The following is a 23,178-nucleotide window of genomic DNA, read 5'->3' as shown; positions in this document are numbered from 1 at the left end:
GAATTTTGTTTGGAAAAAGAACAAATTTTATTAGTTATATGAACTTTTAGTTTTTGATATTTATATCATGTCATTTTCATTTAGCCTTTGGGGCCTCATTTTTAATTTATCACAGGGCCCCTAAATTATATGAGCCTTAAGGACGATGTCAATAATGGAGTTGATGCTGGCGTGCAGGTACGTACCTGCTAGTAATAGTATTCCAACTTGAAATGCTTCATCCGTTTCAAAAAGCGTGCTACGTATACTTTCTTTTTTATGGTTCACAATGCAAATTTTCTTAGTGTTGAATTAGGTGGGTTAGGGGTATGTGAATTAAATTGGAGGCAGTAGTAAGAATGAGCAAGGAGGTAGATGACGGTATGCAAAGAGCCCAAGAGCACAAGGTCCCAAAATTATAGAAATTTACTTCATTTTTTGAGGAAATTACTCTTCTTTTGCACCCTTAATAAATTTCTCAATGATCAATCTATAAATTTTCAACCTTCCATCTTTAATGCTCCAACATTCCATATTTATTCTTTTATAAATTTGGGGACCTAATTTTCATATTAAAACAGGGCCCCCAAATCTTCAAGATGACCCTACCTAACATGAATAAAGGAGAGAACAAAAAAAAAGAGATTGATAAGGACCATTAAGTAGTAAGTACAATAATACTACTTAAGAAAGAAAACTTGAAACTTTAAATCCGGGAATCAACCATAGTATCATACAATCGTCAATTTAGAAAACGTAAATGCAGAGTAGAGCATACCCCCCCCCCCAACACACACACAAAGATAATTACAACTGCAAATACTGAGCCTACGAAACCATCCTCAAACCTAGTGGTAGCTGCTAGAGCTGCGATCGGCAGAATGAGATGACGACATTCCACCAAAACCAATCAGCTGTTTAATATCCCATCTCCTTTCTATGTACCTGAAAATATATTAAACCTCAAGAATATTAGGTTTTGTATATCTGAATGATTTGTTCTATGTCTTAGCTAATTTATCTAATTGTTGTATTTACTTTTTTTTTTTTATACATCACTTATCTTAATTTTTTATCAATAAGTAATGAATATTTCATATTATTAAAAAGTAAGTAATAAAAATATTGTTAATGATGGTGGGATAATTAGATAGAAAAAAAGCAGTTGAGTAGGTAAAAATAATTGGAATAATTTTTTTCGGTTGAGATCATTTTATTTCTCAATCATCAATAATGGTGCTCTGACAATTAACATGACTAAAAGATTAAATAAAACAAAGAAGTCCCGTAAAAATAAAAATAAAAAAAAGTTCGAAAAGAGAAGATTAAAAGCCTTTTGCTCAAAAACAAAGAAGCCTTCTTCTGCGCCGTCAGGGACTCTGATGTGCGAACTTCAAAGCGACGGCGACGGCGACGGCAACAACAGGCCAGCAGGCGACGACCGACGAGCGGCGACTATACCCTGAGCAGCGAAGCAGTTTTCTAATGCTTCGGTTTTCTTTTTCGAAATTTTAATTCGGAAAATTGGGGTATGTTGGGATTTTTTTTCAGACAATCTGATTCTTATTGTTATTTATATGTTTTTTACCCTTTTTTCTTCCTAAATTTGGCTATTGTTAAACAAAAAAAACAAAAAATTGTAGAAAAGATAAAATAAATAATTACGTTTTTTTAAGTGCTGGTTGACTCTTATTCGAACTCTACGTCACCAAGGAACCTACTGAACTATCTTATTCCGAATCCAACTTGTACATTATAGTCCGAATACAATCAAACGTACTCATCATCTATCTTATTCACACCCTATAAATATAAATCTTCATATATTCTCCATCTCAATAATTGTCAAAAATAAACAGCAATGAATATGAAGATGGGTTTTGCATTATCGACTGTAATTGTGCTTTTATGTGTGAATCTTGTTTTGAGTCATAGACCACTTGGAGATGAACAACCTTTATCAAAAATTAATATTTTGGGTACCACTCTTGCTTTACACCCACATGCTTCCATTGTAGCTTCTCCACTTGTACTCGGCTTGAAGGTAACCTCTTTTTTTTGTGTTTTTTTATTGAGTTGAATGTGTAGGTCATATAATGTGATCAAAGATTGAATCTTTCATACTTAGAATAGTTTCCCTTTGTTTATGGTTATTGAAGAGGTTAAAGAAGTTGATTTTTGCTTATTTCATTAGAAAAAGAGGCAAATATAAGATGTAAAAACAATTTATTTATTTATTTAATGTGAATGTTAGGAGAAAAAGAATTTCTAAAGGGGAAAGATAAATTTTGTTAATTGAAGGTGATACAACATCTACAGTTGATATCAAATGTTATGAAAATTTTAAAAGACTACAACTTTTGAAAATAATTGTATAATAACTTGTTTTAGGTTGAATTGTCTAAACATTCTTCAAAAGTTGCCCTTTGTTAAATAAACCACGTAAATGAAGTATTCTTTTGGATGGTGTTACGTAGGTTTGTAAATTTGGGGAACTGTTTAATCTACTATAGTGCATCCTAAGAATCTAAGATAAACTTTACTCATTTACTGGAGGATCTGCATTCCTATCTCTGTGACGGAATGTGCATAATAATGAATCTAGTATCCATTTCCTTCGTTGTATTGTATATTTGTAAGTTCTCCCTTACAAAACATAGAATGTGATTGCAATAATTGTATGATTATTATTTGCAGGGCGAAGACACAGAGTGGATAGACATAAACCTTCAGTCTCCCAACCCATCTTCAGATGACTGGATTGGACTTTTCTCTCCTGCAAATTTCAAGTATGGTCTCTAGCTGCCTCTTCTGCACTGGCTGTATTGTTGTTTTTCTGTTTCTTTTGCAATCAGTATTTAGCATTATTCCTTTTCTTGTTGACTCGCCCGTCATGAGTTGTGTCCTTATTCTGTTGTTATATTATCTTGTTGTTACTTTACTTCTTTGGTCGAAGGCCGAAGCTATACTATTGCTTTAATTTAAGGGCAGTATTCTAATTGTACACTTTCTTACTTATGGAAGCTCGTCAGACTGTCATTCAGAAACTGATGTAAAAGATCAAGTTCCATATATATGCTCAGCACCAATAAAGGTACTTATACTATGAGGAAAGTAATCTATTCTTGTTGATCCTTTTCTTAGTGGAGTCATTTGGATTAATCACTATTTTGTTGAATGTCTTATTCCAGTACATGTTTGCAAACACCAACAATTCAGATTACACAAAGAATGGAAAAGCCACTCTGCGTTTCCTTCTGATCAATCAGCGTGCTGATTTCTCATTTGCATTATTTTCAGGCGGCTTGTCCAATGTGGGTGAAAATTTTCTTATTCAGATCTCTGTGATGATAATTGTTTTCTTGCTGCATTTCACTTTGATTACTTCTAGAAGTTCTATCTTGGGTGAACCAAAAATAATGTGTTAACATGATTTGTGCAGCCAAAGGTGGTGGCAGTTTCGAATTCCATAACATTTGCAAACCCTAAAGCACCACTTTATCCACGTCTTGCGCTGGGGAAGTCATGGGACGAGGTACGTCCATTTTTATTGTGGATTTCGTGGACGAGTAACCTTTTGATTGCTTGAAAGAGAAATAGATACTTCCAAGTGTGTTGTAATAGAGGGAATTCTCTTTACTATGTTCTTCATAAATAGTAATAGTTGCACTCGGGTTGACTCTAAACTACCGGTTGTGATCACTTGTTGTCATACACACCAGAAGGACATGCAAATTTCATGTCTTGATTTTTGAATATGATGGTGTGGTTGTAATCTATAGGCAACGCCCGAACATCCTTATTAATTGAACTCGGAATTAATCGTGTTCTATCTGGACGTGTATGTATCATAATATATTGGGGCCTTAAATATGTACGGTCTTCATTCTGCAGATGACAGTAACGTGGACAAGTGGCTACAATATAGACGAGGCTGTTGCTTTTGTCGAGTGGGGCCCTCGAGACGCAATACCAAAACGAACACCAGCTGGAACATTGACATATACTCGCAACACCTTGTGTGGTATGATTAATTTCCTGAGCTACTTTCATGTTTGTGATCATAATCAACAGTTAATACCAAAGCGAACACCAGCTGGAACATTGCAATTTGTTCTATTTGTTTGATTTGTCTGCATAATTCTGAAGCATAGAAGGCAATTTGTCATCTTTTCGTTGATACCTTTCTTTTATCTTTGTTCACCAAACCTGTATTGCACAAATTATATTCATCCTCACTCCTAAAGTGATATGGGAAAAGTTTCTCCATGATTCATTTCAACAATAAAAATATTCATCACTAAATTAACTTTTCAGTGGCAACACTTTGCTCCCTCTAAAGGTGGGAACTAATTGTACTTCTATTTTCTTGTAGGTGCACCTGCAAGGACAGTTGGTTGGCGCCATCCTGGTTTCACACATACCAGTTTTCTGAAGGATTTGTGGCCAGACAAACAGTAAGTGTCTTAAGATATTTTTGTGCATCAAACATCTAAGCAGAAACATTGGCCTTATGCTTGCGACAATTATTGTTCAGGTACATGTATAGAATGGGCCACCGCTTGTCTAATGGTTCATACATTTGGAGCAAGAAGTATTCATTCGCAGCTCCTCCTTATCATGGACAGGACTCGTTGCAGCGTGTTATAGTGTTTGGCGACATGGGGAAGGTATTGATAGTTGAAGAATACTTGTGCCTTCCCTTTCACACTACTGGGCCATAGGTTTCTGTCTTATGAGTTTAGACTACACAACTTACTCTTAAAATATTATATACGTTTTTCCTCTGTCATTAGTAATTAGCTCTATTACTTTATTGTGTTATTTTCGTTTTTGCTTAATATTACTATTTTTCCCCGTTTTCTTTTCTCTCTCTCATGAGGCGTTACATATTGTTTTTCTTCATTCAGGCAGAACGTGATGGATCGAATGAATACAGTGACTATCAGCCAGGATCGCTTAACACTACAGACCAGCTCATCAAAGATATTAAGAACTTTGATATTGTATTTCATATAGGAGACCTATCCTATGCAAATGGATATCTCTCGCAGTGGGACCAGTTCACATCTCAGGTGGAGCCGATTGCATCAGCTGTGCCTTACATGGTTGCAAGGTGTTTAAGCGCTTTCTTTTGATATTTACCACTCATCTAAATCATGAGATGACACTGAGTGAGTCGTAATCAGATTAATTGAAATAGCTAATTTTTGCTTGTGGAGATACATGATCTTGAGCGTTCTTTAGTGACTTTTTACGTAAAATCAAACACACATGTCATATCATTTCCTTTATTTCCCTATACCTAATGCCGACTAATGTATTATATTATGTTTGTCACTTTCTTTTTTCTCAGTGGTAATCATGAACGTGATTGGCCGAATACGGGATCTTTCTATGGGAAGACTGATTCTGGTGGTGAATGTGGTGTTCCAACGCAAACCATGTTCTATGTCCCTGTAGAAAATAGGGATAAGTTCTGGTAAATTACATTATCCAAGCATCTAGTTTGGCGATTTGTTCTTATTGTAACCATGACAACTGGAACCATGATGCAACTTGAAAACCTAGACCAAATTCAGGCTTGAACAAATTGAAATGGAGAAATGAGGCAATTAAGGTGTTATATGCTAGGTTGTTGGTCAAGGCTGGGTCGCTATCATCTATGCCTATTTATTTCTGATAGAAGTTGTGCATGCATTGTAGAGTTGTTTTATCATATGATTTTGTCTAAACTAGCATATAACACCAACCTATATTTTCAACTTATTTATTTTCTCTTATGAACTCATTAGCTTATGATGACAATCATTTTCTAGGTATAAGGCAGACTATGGAATGTTCCGCTTCTGCATTGGAGACACTGAGCATGACTGGAGGGAAGGCACTGAGCAATACAAGTTCATCGAGAACTGCTTTGCAACGGCAGATAGACAGAAGCAACCTTGGCTAATCTTTGCTGCTCATCGTGTCCTTGGTTATTCATCTGACAAATGGTATGGACAAGAGGGCTCATTTGAAGAGCCAATGGGCAGAGAAAGCCTTCAAAAGCTTTGGCAGAGGTACAAAGTTGATATTGCATTCTATGGACATGTACACAACTACGAAAGGTCATGCCCTGTATACCAGGTATGGCTTCTAATATTTCCACGAGTATAGTTTTCTCTTTGTTCAATTTTACTATTATTTTTCATAATAGAAAATTTAGCTATGAAACATCAAATATTGTTGTGTATATTTAAATTTATATATTCTTCTTAATGAGAATACTTAATTTATGATCTATATATCTGATTTTTCTCCCTGGTTGTATGATGCAGAACCAATGCGTAAGCTCCGAAAAGTCTCATTACTCGGGCGTTGTGAATGGTACGATCCATGTCGTTGCAGGTGGTGGAGGAAGTCACTTGTCAGAATTCAGTCAAGTGAATACAACTTGGAGTTTGTACAAAGATCATGATTTTGGGTTTGTGAAACTCACTGCATTTAACCATTCATCTCTGCTTTTTGAGTACAAGAAGAGTAGAGATGGTAATGTCTATGATTCCTTCACAGTATCTAGAAATTACAGAGATGTCTTGGCATGTGTTCCTGATGGCTGTGAACCAACCACTTTGGCATCTTAAGTTTTTGAGAATACTCAAGTACAAGTAATGGAAATTAATAAAAGGCAGAATTAGATTGTGAAGTAGATTAAGTGCAGAATTTTAATTTTGATTGACAGTGTGTTTCTAGCTTGCAAAGAATTATTTTTGTACAGATAGAATATTGATATCTATTCTTTGTGGAAATGTTTCCGAGATCAAGTGGGTTCTCAATCGAGAGCATGGCTTAGGCAGGCCCGATTAAGGCTCTATACAAGGTGAGCAACTGCAGAAGGCTCCAAAACATAAAAGTCCAATAGTGTTCTTGTAACAGTAGCTTGGATGGCTACTGTTATTATATAATCAAGAGTTTGAGCAACTCAAACTTCAGCCTTGATTTAAGAAGTGAGAGAATATCTCAGAGAGATAATAGAATTAGAGAGAATAGAATAGGAAGAAGGAGAGAAGTTGTGTTTATTTTCTTCAATGAATTCTAGTACAGAATTACTAAGGCTATTTATAGAAAATTAGTTGTAACTATTTCCCGCCAAAAGGTTGTTGTAACAATAACAACCTCTAACAACTTATTAACAGACTTAACAACTTCTTAACAGAACCTCCTATTACATTCCTCCTTGCTTAACAACAAACTTGCCCACAAGTTTATTGAACAACATTATCTAAGAAATCACAAAGTTGGGAAACGTTTGCTAAAAAATCTCAGCATTTTCCAAGGTTGCTTCCTCGATGCGCATGCCTTCCCACTGAATAAGGTACTGCACTTGTGCTGCATTTTGGTGTTTAATAACTCTCCTATCCAAGAGAACCAATGGTTGCAAAGGTGTAGAATCAGATTGGCCATGAAAACAAGATGGAATATGTGAAACTGCTGGAAGCTAAGTGCACCTTTGAATGCTTTTAATTGAGAGACATGGAACACTGAGTGAACTGCAATCTGTTCAGGCAAGTTGAGCTTATAAGCAACCTTTCCTATGGCTTGCAGTATCTGAAAGGGTCCAGCATACTTAGCAGACAACTTCTCATTAGATGTATTTCTCAAAGTCTTTTGCTTGTAAGGATAAAGCTTCAACCAAACCCATGTCCCTACCATGAAGCTTCTTTCTGATCTTCTTTTGTCTGCCTGCACCTTTTGTCTGTTCTGAGCTCTTTGCAAATGAAATTGCAACAGCTTGATCATAGCATCTCTTTTCTGCAATGACCTATCTACCACTGCTACTTTTGTTTCTCCAGGTAAATAGGGTAGATGCACAGGAGGGGGTTGGCTGTACACTATCTCATAGGGGGTAGCTTGAATAGAAGTGTGGTAATTAGTATTGTACCACCATTCAGCCAATGGTAACCACATAGACCACTCCTTAGTATTTTCACAGCACATACACCTAAGAAAGGTCTCAAGGCATTTATTAACTACTTCAGTTTGACCATCTGTTTGTGGATGGTAGGCTGAAGATAACAGCAAGCTTGTGCCTTGAATAGTAAATAAGGCTTGCCAAAATTGACTGATGAACACAGGATCTCTGTCACTAACAATTGATTGTGGCCACCCATGTAATCTGAAGACTGAATCTAGATAAACTTGAGCAACTTCCATGGTTGTATAAGGGTGCTTGAGAGCCATAAAATGGCCATACTTGCCGAGTCTATCTACCACCACGAGAATTACCTCCTTCCCTTGTGACTTAGGTAAGCCTGAGATAAAATCCATGGAAATGTCAACCCATACTTCCTTAGGAATAGGAAGTGGTTGTAACAATCCAGGTGAAGCTACACTCTCATGCTTGTTAGCTTGACACACCAAACAATTCCTAACAAAATGAGTGACAAATTTTGTCATGCCTCTCCAATAGAAGAGAGATTTGACTCTTTGTAAGGTTGCATCCCTGCCAGAATGTCCACCCTGAGCTGAAGTGTGTAGCCAAGTCAAAATTTGCTGTTTAAGAGAATCATCAGGGCCAATAACCAACTTGTGCTTCTTCCTTAATAGGCCATCAATGAAAGTAAACTGAGCTAACTGAATTCCCTGTTGCAATTGTGCAACTAAGTTCTGAATATTATCATCTAAACTGTAGCTAGCTTTAATGAGATCACTCAAATTTGAATCCAAAACAGACAAAGCCATACAAAGAATTTCTGAACCAGAAACTCTTGACAATGCATCAGCTACCACATTGTCACTTCCACACTTGTAATGAATGGTGTAATCAAAGCCCATGAGCTTAGACAACCAAAATTGCTGAAATGGAGTTGAGATCTTCTGCTGTAACAACCATTTGAGACTTTTTTGGTCTGTCCTAATTACAAACTTCTACCCTGAGAGATATTGCTCCCACTTCTGCACTGCTGTAACTACAACCAACAATTCTTTCTCATAAACAGATAATTTCTGCCATCTAGGTCCCAAAGCCCTGCTCAAGAAAGCTAATGGATGACCTTGTTGCATCAGCACAACTCCAATACCAACATTGGATGCATCAGTTTCGATTTCAAATGGCAAAGAAAAGTCTGGAAGAGCCAATACTGGAGTGGTACTTAAAGCTTGCTTAAGTGTTTCAAAAGCATCAGTAGCAGCTTCAGTCCATTGAAATTCACCTTTCTTCAAAAGCTGATGTAAAGGTTTACTCACCCAAGCATAATTTCTTACAAATTTTCTATAGTAGCCTGCTAACCCCAGGAAGCTTCTAAGTTCTTTAACAGTTTTTGGAATAGGCCATTTCATTGTTGCTGCCACCTTTTGGGATCAGTTTCAACCCCTCTTCCAGAAATGAACTGACCTAGATACTCGACCTTGTCCATAGCAAATGAACATTTACTCTTCTTAGCAAACAAAGTATGTTGTTGCATTAAAATGAAGACTTGCTCAAGATGTTGAATGTGTGTATCTATAGTGGAACTATACACTAAAATATCATCAAAGAATACCAAAATACATTTTCTAAGAAGAGTTTTAAAAATGTGATTCATCCAACTCTGAAAAGATGCGGGGGCATTTGTTAAGCCAAAAGGCATAACTAAAAACTCATAATGACCATGATGAGTTTTAAAAGTTGTTTTATAAACATCCTCCTTATGAACTCTCAATTGATGATAGCCTGCTCTTAAATCAATCTTGCTAAAAACTGTGGCCCTAGCTAGTTCATCAATAAGCTCATCTACTACTGGAATAGGAAATTTATCCTTGATAGTTTTTTTGTTCAAATCCCTATAATCAACACACATCCTCCAAGATCCATCTTTCTTTCCCACCAATACTACAGGAGAAGCAAAAGGACTATTGCTATCTCTAATAATTCCCTGGTTCAACATTTCTTGCACAAGTTTTCAATGATATCTCTTTGTTTCAATGGATATCTATAAGGTCATATATTGACAGGATTTGCTCCAAATTCTAAAGGAATTCTATGGTCATGCAAGGGCCTAGCAGGGGGTAAAGCATTAGGCTCATTAAATATGGCTGCATATTTATGAAGTAATTGGGTAATATCCCCATGGACAGGAGCTGATTGTTCATGAAGTGAACAATTAAAAAGAGTAATACCTGATTCTGTCTCAACAGAAGGAAGTAACTGCAAAAAATACAGTTGGGTGGAATTTACCATGGCATCTTTAGCATTATGCCCAATAGCTTTAACTGGCTTAGGCAGAACCCCCTTTAACTTCACAGGTTGACCCCCATACTCAAACTCCATCAATAACTTGCCAAAATCCCACTAAACTGCACCCAAATGACTAAGCCACTGGATGCCCAAGACCATGTCACAGCTCCCCAGAGGAATAAGCAAAACATCTGAAGTGAAAGATAAATTCTGCATGGTCCAAGAGAAACCTTTGCAAACTGACTGACAAGCCAAATGATTGCCATCTGCTACTGTAATTGCTTGAGGGAAAATTGAATCTAACTTCAATCCTAACAACCCTGCCATACCCATATCTAGGAAATTATGAGTTGATCCTGAGTCAATCAAGATCTGTAGTGGTTGTTTACCACACATTCCATAGACTCTCATGGTCTGAAAATTGTGATTGTCAGATAGAGCATGTACTGAAATTTGTGGGTCTACTGTCTCAGCTTCAAATTCCACAACTTCTGCAACTTCTACATCATCAATTCCATCCCGATCTTCACAGCTAGGAATCTCTACCAAAAACAACTGAGATTGCTTAAGCTGGCATTTGTGACCTCTTTCATAAGGTTCAGCACAAAAATAACACAATCCCTTCATTTGTCTTTCTTTTCTTTCAGCAGGTGAGAGATTAATTTGAGGCCTGGTGGAAAAAAATGGGTTAGGTTTTTGGAAATTATTTGGTGTTGGCAAAAGGGGAGGTTTATTTATTGTTTTGGTTACTGGGTAAGAAGGTTTATAAGCTGCTCTTGCTGCTTCTAGATTATCCTCCTGCAGTCTAGCATACTCCACAGCACTAGCGATAGTGGTAGGTTTAAAGGCTCTCACAAATGGCTTTAATGTGGGTTTCAATCCTCCAATGAAACTGTCCAGCAAATAAGGTTCTGGGAGAAAATGGCTTTGTTGTAACATCAAGGATCTTATGTTTTCAAACTCATCAATATAGGATTCGAAAGATCCCTTTTGTTCAAGTTTATTAAACTTTTCCACTACGTTAATACCCACTTCATCTCTGAATCTTGTAGTTAAATCAACTACAAATTCAGTCCAGTCAACATTTTTCCTTACAGCCAGGTAACTATGCCTTATCAACTACAATCAAACATGCTAAATCTACTTTTTGCTCCTCATAAATCTTGCATAATGCAAAGTATTTATTACATTTTTTAACCCACATCCTAACATTTGATCCATCGAACTTAGGAAATTCAAGTTTAGGTACATACCCATGTATTCTTGTAGAAGTAGCTCCACTGTCAAGATTTTGTCTAGGTGATTCTGAGTGCCTAGAACCCTCAGCTTCTTTCAATTTGTCACCCAAATCTGACATCATTTTCATCATTGTTTCTTGAAATTCCAAACTCTTCTGAGATTGTAATTCCAATTGCTGCTCTAATAGTTTCAACTGCTCCTCCATTACTTCTACCCTCCTTGTTACTGCAAGAGCCAGTTTATCTTCAAAGATATAGCAAGATTCAACTTGAAATCTGAGTGGTGCAATCTATCAAACACTTGAAGTGCAAGTGATTGAACAACAATGGTGATTTGAGCTCTACAGCAACTGATTTGCTTTGATACCAATGTAACAGTAGCTTGGATGGCTACTGTTATTATATAACCAAGAGTTTGAGCAACTCAAACTTTAGCCTTGATTTAAGAAGTGAGAGAATATCTCAGAGAGATAACAGAATTAGAGAGAATAGAATAGGAAGAAGGAGAGAAGTTGTGTTTATTTTCTTCAATGAATTCTAGTACAGAATTACTAAGGCTATTTATAGAAAATTAGTTGTAATTAATTTTCCCGCCAAAAGGTTGTTGTAACAATAACAACCTCTAACAACTTATTAACAGACTTAACAACTTCTTAACAGAACCTCCTATTACAGTTCTGTTTATCCAAAGTATAAAAAAAAAGAAATAATCTAATTACTCGGTTTCTTTCACGCTCGAGGTACTGAGGTCTAATATCTCTCTTCCTATTCTCCAATTTCCAAACCTCCAACTCCTTGTCTCCTCTGTCTTTTCAATTTCCATTAGTTGTAATCCCCAATTTCTAAAAACAAAAAGACATTATTTCTCTTCTCTTTGATTTTACATATTATAAATTAGAAGCAATTTGATTATACAATCAAGTCTCATATTTCATAGCAATAACTCTACGAAATTGCCTAATTTTTATATCATCAACCGATCAATCTGTTGTAGAAAACCAAAAGGCAAGGATAAAAGTTTTCAAACTCTCACAAGGAGTTAGATAAAACTCTGTATATGGCTAGTAATGTAAGAATGTAACCTAAAAAATAGATTCATTAGCGGGAACAATCCGACTTGCGTGGACCCGGTTCACACTAAAAATAGTGTGGACCAGGCCCAGGCACGTGACCCGTTATATCACTTTAACATACACTATATCATTTTAACATACACTATATCATCATAACATACACTATATCACTTTAACATACACTATATCACTTTAACATACACTATATCATTGTAACATACACTATATCATTTTAACACACACTATGTCACTTTAACACACCCTATATCACTTTAACATACCCTATATCACTTTAACATACACTATATCATTGTAACATACACTATATCATTGTAACATATACTATATCACTTTAACACACACTATATCATTGTAACATACACTATATCACTTTAACACACACTATATCACTTTGACACACACTATATCATTTTAACATACACTATATCATTTTAATATACACTATATCATTTTAACATACACTATATCATTTTAACATACACTATATCACTGTAACATACACTATATCATTTTAATATACACTATATTACTTTAACATACACTATATCATATCAATATACACTATCATAAACTCACGTGATATGGATCGAGTGCACACTAATTAGTGTGCACCGGGTTTATATTAGTTTTTTTTTTATAGCGGGAAACAATAAAAAGTTTCATATTAACAAAAAAAATAAGGACCTCAAAAGGTTTTGTGATAGAGGAGCATCGTGTTAACCTGATCTTTAAAGACGGAAATATTGCTCAGCCAAAATAAATTGAATAAAATCATTTGACTCCAAATTGACCAAAAATCAAAGTCGATACAAGTAGGCCATCTGTCACCTATGTAAAATTAATCAATCAACATCCTATGTCCAAGCCAAAGATCACTAAAGTGAGTGAAGCTTTCATTTACATAGATCATGACCAATCCAGAATTCCAGACTAGCAACACAAATCATAAATACATCAACTTTTCCAAGTATTCATAATAATCATCCTCCATAATACACAAGTCACAAACAGCAACCTCTAGTAAGCCTTCACACTTCCAGACCGCCAAGTCCATGTTGTTGGAAAATGACTATAGCTTCATTTGTTTTGGAGGAAACGTTATTCCACGAAAGCGATTTTTCCCATTTTCCGTTGTTTGTTTGGACAAGGGATTAGAAAAGAAAAACTAAAGTGGAAACAAGTTTTCATCCCTTTGTAAACATTTTCCTCTAAAATTAGCAGGAAAATCATTTTCCTCCACTCTCTTATTCCCAACATCTCCATTTCCCCCTTAGCTTAATTATTTCCATCAAACCAGACAAAGGAAAACAAATATTTTGGTTTCCCATCAAATCAAACGGACCCTAATTGCTACATCAAATTTCTATGACCTCGCCAAGTTGATATATTTCACCACATGATTCAGAGAACAATGAAGTATTCTGGTACTTTTGCGGATTACTATCAACCAGACATCTCAACATCTTTATTTCCTGGGTCAATTTGTGAGTTGATGGATCCTAGCAAATCGTCGATTCTAATAGGAGAACATCGAGCCATGTATTGAAATACAACCTGCCAGAATTGTTTAAAACAGTTAGGAGAAAGGAAGATTCACATTCCTAATGCTGATCACAATTTATCAATCAACTACGGCAATTTAAAACAGCAATAAGCTATAAAACATAATAAGTAGCAATTGATTACAATACCTATAGGGCAAAATTCATCCTCGGCGCAGAAGAGTTCAATCTTCCTCGTGTAGCTAACCCATTTAAGGGAACTCTTAAAAACAGTAGCTGATATGCAGAAATTTACGAAGAAAGACTTCCATTAAAACTTCCACTATCGAACACAAAATCCTAGGACTCGTGAATTATTGATGAGATCAAAGATATTATAGGTTTATAGGTCAAAGGTGTGCAATGGAGACCCTCAGAAAGCAAGTGTTGCACATACTTTAGTACATAGTAAGCTTTGAAGTTGGAACTTCTAAGCAGAATAGTGGGACTCAAAGGCAAAATCAGCAGTTGTTGAGAAAGACGAGTCCAAAACCCACTTCCCTTAGACAGAGAATAAGTGACCTTTGGTTTCAAGTCAGCAACACAAATGGGCAACTACTGAAGATAGATATCCTTTTAGTAATTTCTTCTTACTAACCCTATTCCAAGAAAAATGGGTATGGAAAAGCACATTCTGGCAGATTGAGTGTAAAGAGAAACCAGGCATGAAAGAGCGGCTCTTTGTTACATGGGATGAGGTGTCGCACTTTAATACCACTGTCTCCATAATGGCTCATTTTTCACCATTTTGGCTAGAAGTGAGCTCTGTTCAGACCTGTGTCTGCTTGATATAGGATGGGAGTAGTGACGATGACTATGGTCCAGAGATGAAGGATATTCAGTTTAAAGGTAGAGATGAAAATGGCAGGGCAAGCTGATTCTAGGGAGACAGATGAGAAGAGGAGTGGGGGAAGAGAGACCTTACCAGTTTCTCCTGTTACCTTTGCCAAAACCAGAATTTTGTTGAATGCACCAATTTCTGGAAGTTTAATGTTGCATTATTAGAAAAGTGAAGCATTGGAAAGACATTAGAAGATATTCTTCTGTGTCTTTGGGCAAAAGTGAGGAAAGGCATGTAAAGCATCACATCAAGCTGTATACATCTCACAGCTGGAATTTTCGAGATCCTTACTCTCAAATCCTCAATTCATAAGTTCAAAATCCACCTGAATCTTGAACTCTTAGATTAATTTGCAGATGTTCTAGAGGTAGGGCAGGGAAAACGGTGATGGAGAAGGTGAGATACTGTGATAATGACTAGGAAGTGGAGACATGGGCAGAGAAAGATTGGAGAAGATAGAAGTAAGTGGTGCCATCAAGGACTAGACAGAAGAGAATGTTATTTTAATTAATACTTCCTCCATTTTCTTTTACTTGCAACATTAGAGCATGGCGCACAAGAATTTAAGAGAGAGATAAATAAAAAGAAAAGGATTCCATGTGCTTGGAGAGAAAGAGAGAATATATTGCAAAAAATGTCAATATTACAACTATGCAACTTCGTAAAATGGGAAATGTTGCAAACAAAAAAACAGAGGAAGTGCATATTGAAAGATAGACCAAATTGGGTTTTACTGTAATCAACTACTGGATGAAAAATTCTAATTGGTGAATGGTGATCAATTTTGTTAGAAAAATCTATGTAACTCAGACTCAGCTAGAAGTGGGGCACATGGATAATATGTCGCGTGTTGATACGTATGAAGTGCCCAAATATCATACAAGTAACCTAGTATTGGACACGGGTACTTGAGGTAAAATGAAGGGAGAAACATCCGAAAAATCAACTAAGGGTCCATTTGTCATTGTGTCACTTTTCAATTTTTCGTTTTATAAATATAAAAGTCATATGATATAAGGAGTATAATAAATTTAAAATTGGTCATACTTATACTACACATGTCAATTTTGAAAAGTGGCAATAAAAAACTGGAAACTACTTTTTCTGGTAGCCATATTTTTGTTTTTGGTTTTCAGAAAAACTTAAAACCGGAAACAGAAAACGATAACGAACAAGGCCTAAGTGGTAAACATTAATATTCTTTGTTTCATTTGAGGATGGTTCTAAGTGTGTTTTCTAGTTAATTTTCCTTCATATTTCCCAATATGTTTTGAGTGATGTTCAAACCAATAACCCGACATGTATATTGGCCATGGAACCAAATGTAAATCGAGGTTGAACAATGGTCTACTATGGCTTATGATGGCTTGAAATACAGTGCTTCTATTAAAAATTAGAACGGATGCCTGGAAAGAAGAAACAAAAAACAACTGTATATATTTTTTTGCACATCGTGTAAAACTAGTCATTTCCTCTCTTTAAGCTACTGCAAAGAAAGGTTAAAGCCCTGGGGCTCATGCTAACAGTTCAAATTCAAATTAATGACTAAGATACAAAGGTGCCAAACAGGCAACATGAGCTTAACCATAAACAATATGACAATACTAATTTACAAAGTGCTAGCATTGACTATATCCATTATCATGATTAACTATACACTTTTCCAACTGACCTTTGAGTAACTGTCAGCAAAAGCTCGAGCACGGTTGGTCTTTTCTTGGTATAGTAAATCGGCCTTCTCAAGTTTCCCATCCACAAAATTCAGTCCTCCATCATTGATTGAAAACCGCAGAAGATCACCAGGAGATAATTCTGCCTGAAAATAGATAAACTGTCGACTCAAAAATGCAACCTACTATAAACAGTGAGAAATTGGTACAGCAGAAATTCGGTGAAGAATACAAGCATATAACACATCGTTAACAAAAAGATGACCAGGCAAGACTAACTTTGTTAAGACTCTGTTGAATCTGTCTAGGTTAATACATGTGAGAGTTTCTATTGTATACATAAATTAGATCATCATAAAATCCACTCATTGCCCGTCCCAAACCTGGATAAAGGAGGAGGGTTGTGGTGCTAACCATCATAAATCTAAATCACGTCTATGAGCATGGGCCAGTATGATACTTTCATGGGCATGCCCTACTCATCGACACCCTACACTTCCTAGAACCATGTGTAAGTTATAAGTATGCAAGGGTTGCTAGGTTCTACCTAAGGTACACTAGGGAAGAGCATTGAACTAAGTTGTGTATAGGATCTATGACTAGAGAATCTCTTACAAGAAAGTTAGTAGAGCTTGGTAAATGAAAAAGAAGAAATATAGACATCATGTGTCTTCACGAGACTTATGAGAAAAAGTTATTATAAGCCCTTGGAATAAACAATATAGGAGTAGAAACAAGTTTGTATTTACATGATGGGCTCATCAGCTAGTAAATGATGTATTCAATGTATAAAAGAAGGCGTTAAGCCGATAAGAGTAGAGACCACGTGTAACAGAAATTGACATAATATGTTTAGCACGGTTAATGTACAATATTACCTTTCGAGCAGTCATTCGACCAAGTCATATTTTGCGCAGTCAATATATATTAATACCTTTTGCACAGCCAATGTATAATAGTACCTTCTGCGCAGTCATATGATAGGGTTCTAAGAGTAAAAATCACATGACTATGCAAAAGATATTATTGTACATTGACTTCCGAAGTAGAGTGAATAGAGCACATATAGATCTCCTCTTGACAAGCAGTACAGATAGGTGTACTTGTCTTAGCTAAGGTAACCACACATGAGAGCGTAGCCACTCAACATAAAGTTCTAGTACTATATGTTCATAAAAACGCAAGATTGATAAATTATAAACGTCCAGGTAAACCATGAGTAAGATGGTAGGTTTAAGCAAAAATGATGACGAAGCTTCACCTACAGAGTTATTCACATCAACTTGGGGGATTTTAGAGTATCGAAAGGGATTCCAGGAGAATCAGAGAGAGAAGTACTGGTGTACAAAGGCACAACTTAGTGAAATGAGGATGTAAAGACAATGGTTAAGAAAAAAATAGAATGCCACTTAGGCTATTAAAATGTGGAAATGAAGAAAATAAGTATAAGGACAGCAATGTTGATAGGAAAAGTCAAAGGTATGTCAAGAGCTTAATATTAAAAAGCATGTTGAAGGCACACCAAGGCGTTAGCACCTCCTTGGACACAGCAACCTACAACCTAAAAGACGGGGGAAGGTAGGCGGACACCTTGAGGGAGGCATAAGGCATTGGTCCTAGCCGCCTCTTGGAAAGATGAGTCTCTAAGAGAGAAAGTGTTATACTGTCCTCATCAGGATTCATCCCTTACTCTTTGATGATTCTCCCCATCTTGGGACCCTCCAGTCACAATTACTAACCCCTCATCTCACCGTTTACATCCCCCCCTGCAGCCCACAACTGCTCTATCTTAAACAACCTATTCTCTCCTCATCTTAACACAGCCTTCCTCCACTCCATCTCTTAAACACTATCCCCACTCTCTAACCCACTGCAATTGCCACTGTAGCTTAACTTGATCAAACACCCACTGAATTTAATATATACACAAAGTGATGGAGGAAAGAAAATAACAGTGGTAAGTCATGTGCACGCCATATATGGTGGAAGCAACAAACGACAGTCTAGGTGATGGCCAAGATTCAGCCCTGGGGTGGTTGAACTTTCACTCTAACCCCCCAGGTTTATGACTTAGAACAATTAGTCAAAATGACCAATGAAGAGTCAACCTAGCCTTCATCCTTCCTGTTGGAACGGAATTGGCATGATAGTGGTGTCACCAGAAGTGTGGAAAATGTGAGACTGAGAGAGAACAGAACAGGAAAAGTCTAGTGGTGTGAGGGGAAGGGGTGAATGTACAGATGGTGGTCATAGTTGTGATACCTGAGAGAGAAAGATGAACACGGTCATAATAGAAAGGTGAACACCAAGCACACAAAGGAGGGGAAGAAAGGAGGATGCCCACAGAGTAAGGTAGTCTGAGCAAAGGAGGAAAGAGATCGTTAATTAAAATCAAATTAAAATTCTCATTCTTAGATTCATTGCCCCTTTACCTTTTTCCACTACATTACCTCTCCCTTATGTGAATTAGATAGCCTCTTCACAATCTTTTTATATGTTAAGACATACCAAAAACAACAAATTTTCAACTTCAGGCTAGCAATGAGATCCTTTCTGTTCCAGACAAGTACAGAGAAAACATCAACGAAATTCACCAGCATGAGCTGTATAATGACAGCTAATGTACTGTCTACTCACAAAAATTAAACAGAATTTTCAAGTGTACTAAAATCCACTACACCTTTTGTACAAAGTCCTGATCAAGGCAGGCAATTACGACAGGAGGATCATCTGAAGTAGCCACCTTTCCATCATCTTGAAGCTCTAAGACCACCTGTTCATAAGCAGCAAAAAATAAGTGCTACATTGTAAAACAGAAGCAACTTCGTATTGAGTTACTAGGTACAATATTGACACAATAAGCACCCAGAATAATCGACAAAGTTGACTTCACATCCAACTTATAACAATTTACTGAGATAATCAAAAACTGTTTTCCAATTCTCAAGATTGCAATACATACTTCCTCCATTTATTTGTAATTGCAACACTTCCCATTTATGGCAATCTCAAATTAATTGACACTACTTTATTTGGCATTGAGTTCTCTCTATCTCTCTCTTTATTACATGGGTCCCACTTTCTAATCTCTATTATCTCTCTCCTCTCCTTAAAAATTGTGCCTCCCCCTGATGTTCCAATTAGAAGTAAACAGAGGAAGTATAATTCAACCACATTTCCAAACTCACCACATATGTCAACCATAAAAGGCTTAAATGGTCACAAAGAGTGTTATCACCCTAGAGGCCTAGAGTATATTGCTTCATTATCCAGAGGCTACTGTCTACCTAGTTCCCAGCAATGACTCAACTGGTAAGAGTACTACATGTACAGCCTCCAAATATTTGTAATTTTGAGATTGCTAGCAAAGTAGCGGGATTGGAAGGAAGAGAAATTAGATAGGTGGGGGATATTAGAAGACATCTGAACTAAAAAGTGTTAAAAATTAAAACTTGCAACTGTGTTACTGCCAAAACCGCAGATACAAAAACTGAGAGAGAAGTAAAATTTCTAAAAGAAAAAATTCTGAAGTTAGTGTCAAATCACCATGGCAATAACACTAATTTAGTTTCATTTATAGTGCCTTTAGTTGTAGAGTTGCAATGATTGATAGCTAAATATGTCCAGATTAGTAGATTGCCCATTCAAAAATCACCTGTTGCTTGCTTGGAATTTCACCTTTTTTATCTGTGTCTATAACATATTGGCTACATTTGTCATCCTTCCAGACCAATGTAAGCGGTGTATTTCCTGCTTGATAGTTTGCCTGCCTAAGGAAGGAAAGCATAACAAAGAATTAGGTTACTGGTATTCAGAATATATAAAATACACAGTAAAATTATTGTACTATATAATACTGATACATTGTTGACCTTTGCTGCTAAAAGAAGGCCTCGTCTTATTTTCCATCATCCCATAATTTTCCTTCTATTCTACATGTTAGGGATATCTTATCATATAAGCCTAGCCACTGGCTTTAGTGTCCTGCTTTCACAGAATTAATCACCAGCCTATTACTATGAAGTATCAAGCACTGCATCTAAAAGTCCATATATACGAAACCTCGTAATGTTGATGCAATGGCTGGAAATCTACAAGCCACTGTTTTTACTAGGTCCAAACAAGGCTCACGACATTCAAAATCAGAGTACACGAAAATAGTAGCTGGGAAAACTTTGTTCACAAGGTTGCCATATGAACAAATGAAAAATTGGAGGCCATCTGAGCTAATATTCCAGCATGCAGGCAATAGAGTCTTACTTGTTATAGAATAACAGACCATCTTTGACATAAGGTACTTGTCCTGTATATGCTGACAGCAATCCACTCTGGTCACAGTTGTAGACAGGAACTGGACTAAACTGATACTTGTGGTAGTGAGAAGGTGGTTCACAAGCTCCACTTTCAGAAAGCTTGGAGTTCAACCAAAAAAATCTGAACTCGGCATTACAATCGTAAAGAGAGTATCCTCGCCAACATACCATGTCAATCACATAGTAAGTCTGGTCCATCTGCATTCACATTCATCAGATAAGTGAACAAGCATAAGCTGAGAATCATGGATGTGGATATAAAGACAAACTAACCTCGTGAAAAATGCAATCAAGAATACTATACGACTGTGAAGATCCAGAATTCTCCCTCGTTCTAGCTCCATTAGGTAGAGCGGACGGGAAATGATGCAACACCGAGCCATTACGTAGTCTACTAACTGTTGTCCCATTGATGGAAACTACAAAGCATCGCTTCCCAGCTGGCCTGGCTAATACAAACCTGAGAGACATAACTCAGGACATGAAACAATCATTTTGCCAAACCACCACCCTAACTGACACATTAATCTACTTGCATAAAAACAATTTGAAACGCCAACATCATAAACTTTGATGCAACGAAGAAAAGCATCATCAAGACCGAACAAAATTGTGTCAAGATTAATCACATTATCAATGATAACATAACAAGAAATTATATACTATTCCCAAAGCAGCCAAGATTTTCTAAACCCATAAGAAAGACCTCCACCACCATTAAACCCAAAAAGTTAAAGGAAATTTTAGAAAATGCAACACAAACCCACCATAATTTCACAATTCCAAGCAAACCAGACAACAGTACAAGACCCATCAGAAGAAGGTAATTCACATGTCTCTCCCTCCTCCATTACTTCACTAAAACACTCAAAACCTGAAATTTCCCATTTCATAACCATTACAAACATGTTTAGGTTCCTAACATTTGGCAGTTGTACATTCAACAATACCCAACAAACTCATATTTATCTAAATCAATAACATAAAGTAACATAATGAGAAATATAATCTACTAGAAGTATTTCCAAAGCAGTAAAACTTTTCTAATAAGAAATTAAAAAAAAAAATGTGTTACAAAACGTATAACAATCATGAAGTTCCTGGTCGTAAACTAAACAATAATTATTGTACATTTAGTTATAATTGTGGTATAAGGAATCAGAAATGTTAGTACTTGATATAAAAATGAGGGTATGAACATCATCTATTAACATACTCATCAGGAACTAAGCATAAGGTATGAGTGGACTTAAAAGAAGCAGCAGACAAACCAGTCTTGAGAAAGAAGATGTGGAATGTCGATCATCCACTCAGGAAGCATCAACTGGCGAGCAAACCAGCGGCGAGATTCTTGACCACGAAGCCGAGAAGCCTGTCGAACATCCTTGATATTGTCAACTTCAGCACCATCCTCCTCGTATTCTGGTTCGATATCAAACTCGAGAGAGGCGTCGTAGGAGGAAGAAGAAGTGGGGGTTGGTTGATGGAAAGAGAGAAGAGTAGAGGCCAGACGACGAGCTTGGGATTGCGCGTCTAACCGGTTTTGCTGTTGCCGAAGGAGAGAGACTTCTCGCCTTTTTTGCTGGTCTGATATTGCCGCCCGCTTGTACGATCGCCGGAGTTCGTGCGTCGGCATTTCTTCTTCTTTTCTCCAACTGAGTTATGGATGGCCAGAGGATTTGTTTGCAAAGAAAGTACTTTTTTTTTCGTCGGACTGAGCCACTGAGGAGTTCATTCAAAGATTTGATCATTTAGTGTTGGCAAAAGTATCGTCTGTTTGGTGGGTTGTAAAATATTTTTAGTTTAAAATAATTTTTGAAAGTAATAATTTATAATTAAAAAAAATGATTTTAGTTTTTGATCGGGGGTAAAATATTTTCAGTGTAAAGCGGTTTTTATGGAAAAACAATTTATAATGGAAAAAATGATTTTAGACTCATCTGCCAACCTAATAATGTAAAACTGAAAATAGAAGAAGATAGATTTCGAGGAAGATGCTTTACACTTTATCAAACGAATGCCTTATTAACTAGCGAAAAACAGAGAATGATGTGACAGGATATCGGGTTGGAGTCGGGTTAGACTATATCAGAGGTCAAATTCGAGTTCGACCCGGATTCTATTCGGAGTCAGATTCCTTAACGGATTTGAATCAGGTTTATATACTCGAATCTGGGCTGACTTGGATCAAACTCGGATTTAAATTTCATCCCTACATATAGCTTTATTACTAGGAGTATAAACTTGTTTGTCATGGGGGTGAAATATATTGATTCGATCCGAGATCTTGGAATTGTCTATTTC

The 23,178-nt window shown here is 36.6% G+C and overlaps 2 protein-coding genes across 6 annotated transcripts; one reads left to right on the top strand and one right to left on the bottom strand.

Annotated features, from left to right (window-relative positions):
- Nucleotides 1-1,294: 1,294 nt before the first annotated feature.
- On the top strand, nt 1,295-6,757 carry LOC104893479 (probable inactive purple acid phosphatase 27). 2 transcript variants are annotated; one of them, XM_057395134.1, is made up of 12 exons: nt 1,295-1,508; nt 2,677-2,768; nt 3,004-3,073; nt 3,171-3,293; nt 3,422-3,514; nt 3,874-4,003; nt 4,355-4,436; nt 4,517-4,649; nt 4,890-5,095; nt 5,336-5,461; nt 5,799-6,108; nt 6,300-6,757. In XM_057395134.1, the coding sequence occupies exons 4-12, from the start codon at nt 3,174-3,176 to the stop codon at nt 6,603-6,605; spliced, it is 1,506 nt and encodes a 501-aa protein (XP_057251117.1). In that variant the 5' UTR covers nt 1,295-1,508; nt 2,677-2,768; nt 3,004-3,073; nt 3,171-3,173; the 3' UTR covers nt 6,606-6,757. The 2 variants fall into 2 exon arrangements, with proteins under 2 accessions (XP_057251117.1, XP_010677881.1); XM_010679579.4 differs by lacking the exon at nt 1,295-1,508 and adding an exon at nt 1,608-2,023.
- Nucleotides 6,758-13,266: 6,509 nt separating this feature from the next.
- Nucleotides 13,267-22,607, bottom strand: LOC104893480 (uncharacterized). Of its 4 annotated transcripts, XM_057395132.1 has the most exons (8): nt 22,146-22,283; nt 21,642-21,748; nt 21,148-21,334; nt 20,822-21,072; nt 20,217-20,331; nt 19,242-19,334; nt 16,564-16,707; nt 13,267-14,063 (listed from the first exon to the last, which is right to left on the bottom strand). In XM_057395132.1, exons 2-8 carry the CDS (start codon nt 21,686-21,688, stop codon nt 13,953-13,955), a joined length of 948 nt encoding a protein of 315 aa, XP_057251115.1. In that variant the 5' UTR covers nt 21,689-21,748; nt 22,146-22,283; the 3' UTR covers nt 13,267-13,952. The 4 variants fall into 4 exon arrangements, with proteins under 4 accessions (XP_057251115.1, XP_010677883.1, XP_057251114.1 ...); XM_010679581.4 differs by lacking the exon at nt 21,642-21,748 and having other exon boundaries at nt 22,146-22,605; XM_057395131.1 differs by lacking the exons at nt 13,267-14,063; nt 16,564-16,707; nt 21,642-21,748 and having other exon boundaries at nt 19,236-19,334; nt 22,146-22,607.
- Between the last annotated feature and the right edge of the window lie 571 nt (nt 22,608-23,178).

Source organism: Beta vulgaris, chromosome 5 (genome assembly GCF_026745355.1).
Source record: "Beta vulgaris subsp. vulgaris cultivar EL10 chromosome 5, EL10.2, whole genome shotgun sequence".
Classification (NCBI taxonomy): Eukaryota; Viridiplantae; Streptophyta; class Magnoliopsida; order Caryophyllales; family Amaranthaceae; genus Beta; species Beta vulgaris.
The sequence above is the reverse complement of the archived record's forward strand: the minus strand, read 5'-3'. Positions and strand labels throughout refer to the sequence as shown.

Coding starts and splice junctions, on each gene's coding strand:
- LOC104893479 (XM_010679579.4), top strand. CDS start 1,841: ATGAATATGAAGATGGGTTTTGCATTATCGACTGTAATTGTGCTTTTA. Junction 4,650..4,889: donor TGTTTGGCGACATGGGGAAG/GTATTGATAGTT, acceptor TTCTTCATTCAG/GCAGAACGTGATGGATCGAA. Junction 5,462..5,798: donor GAAAATAGGGATAAGTTCTG/GTAAATTACATT, acceptor ATCATTTTCTAG/GTATAAGGCAGACTATGGAA.
- LOC104893480 (XM_010679581.4), bottom strand. CDS start 22,510: ATGCCGACGCACGAACTCCGGCGATCGTACAAGCGGGCGGCAATATCA. Junction 16,708..19,241: donor ATCAGGACTTTGTACAAAAG/GTGTAGTGGATT, acceptor ATCTATTTTCAG/GCAGAATTATCTCCTGGTGA. Junction 14,064..16,563: donor TTGCTGACAGTTACTCAAAG/GTCAGTTGGAAA, acceptor CAATTCTGGCAG/GTTGTATTTCAATACATGGC.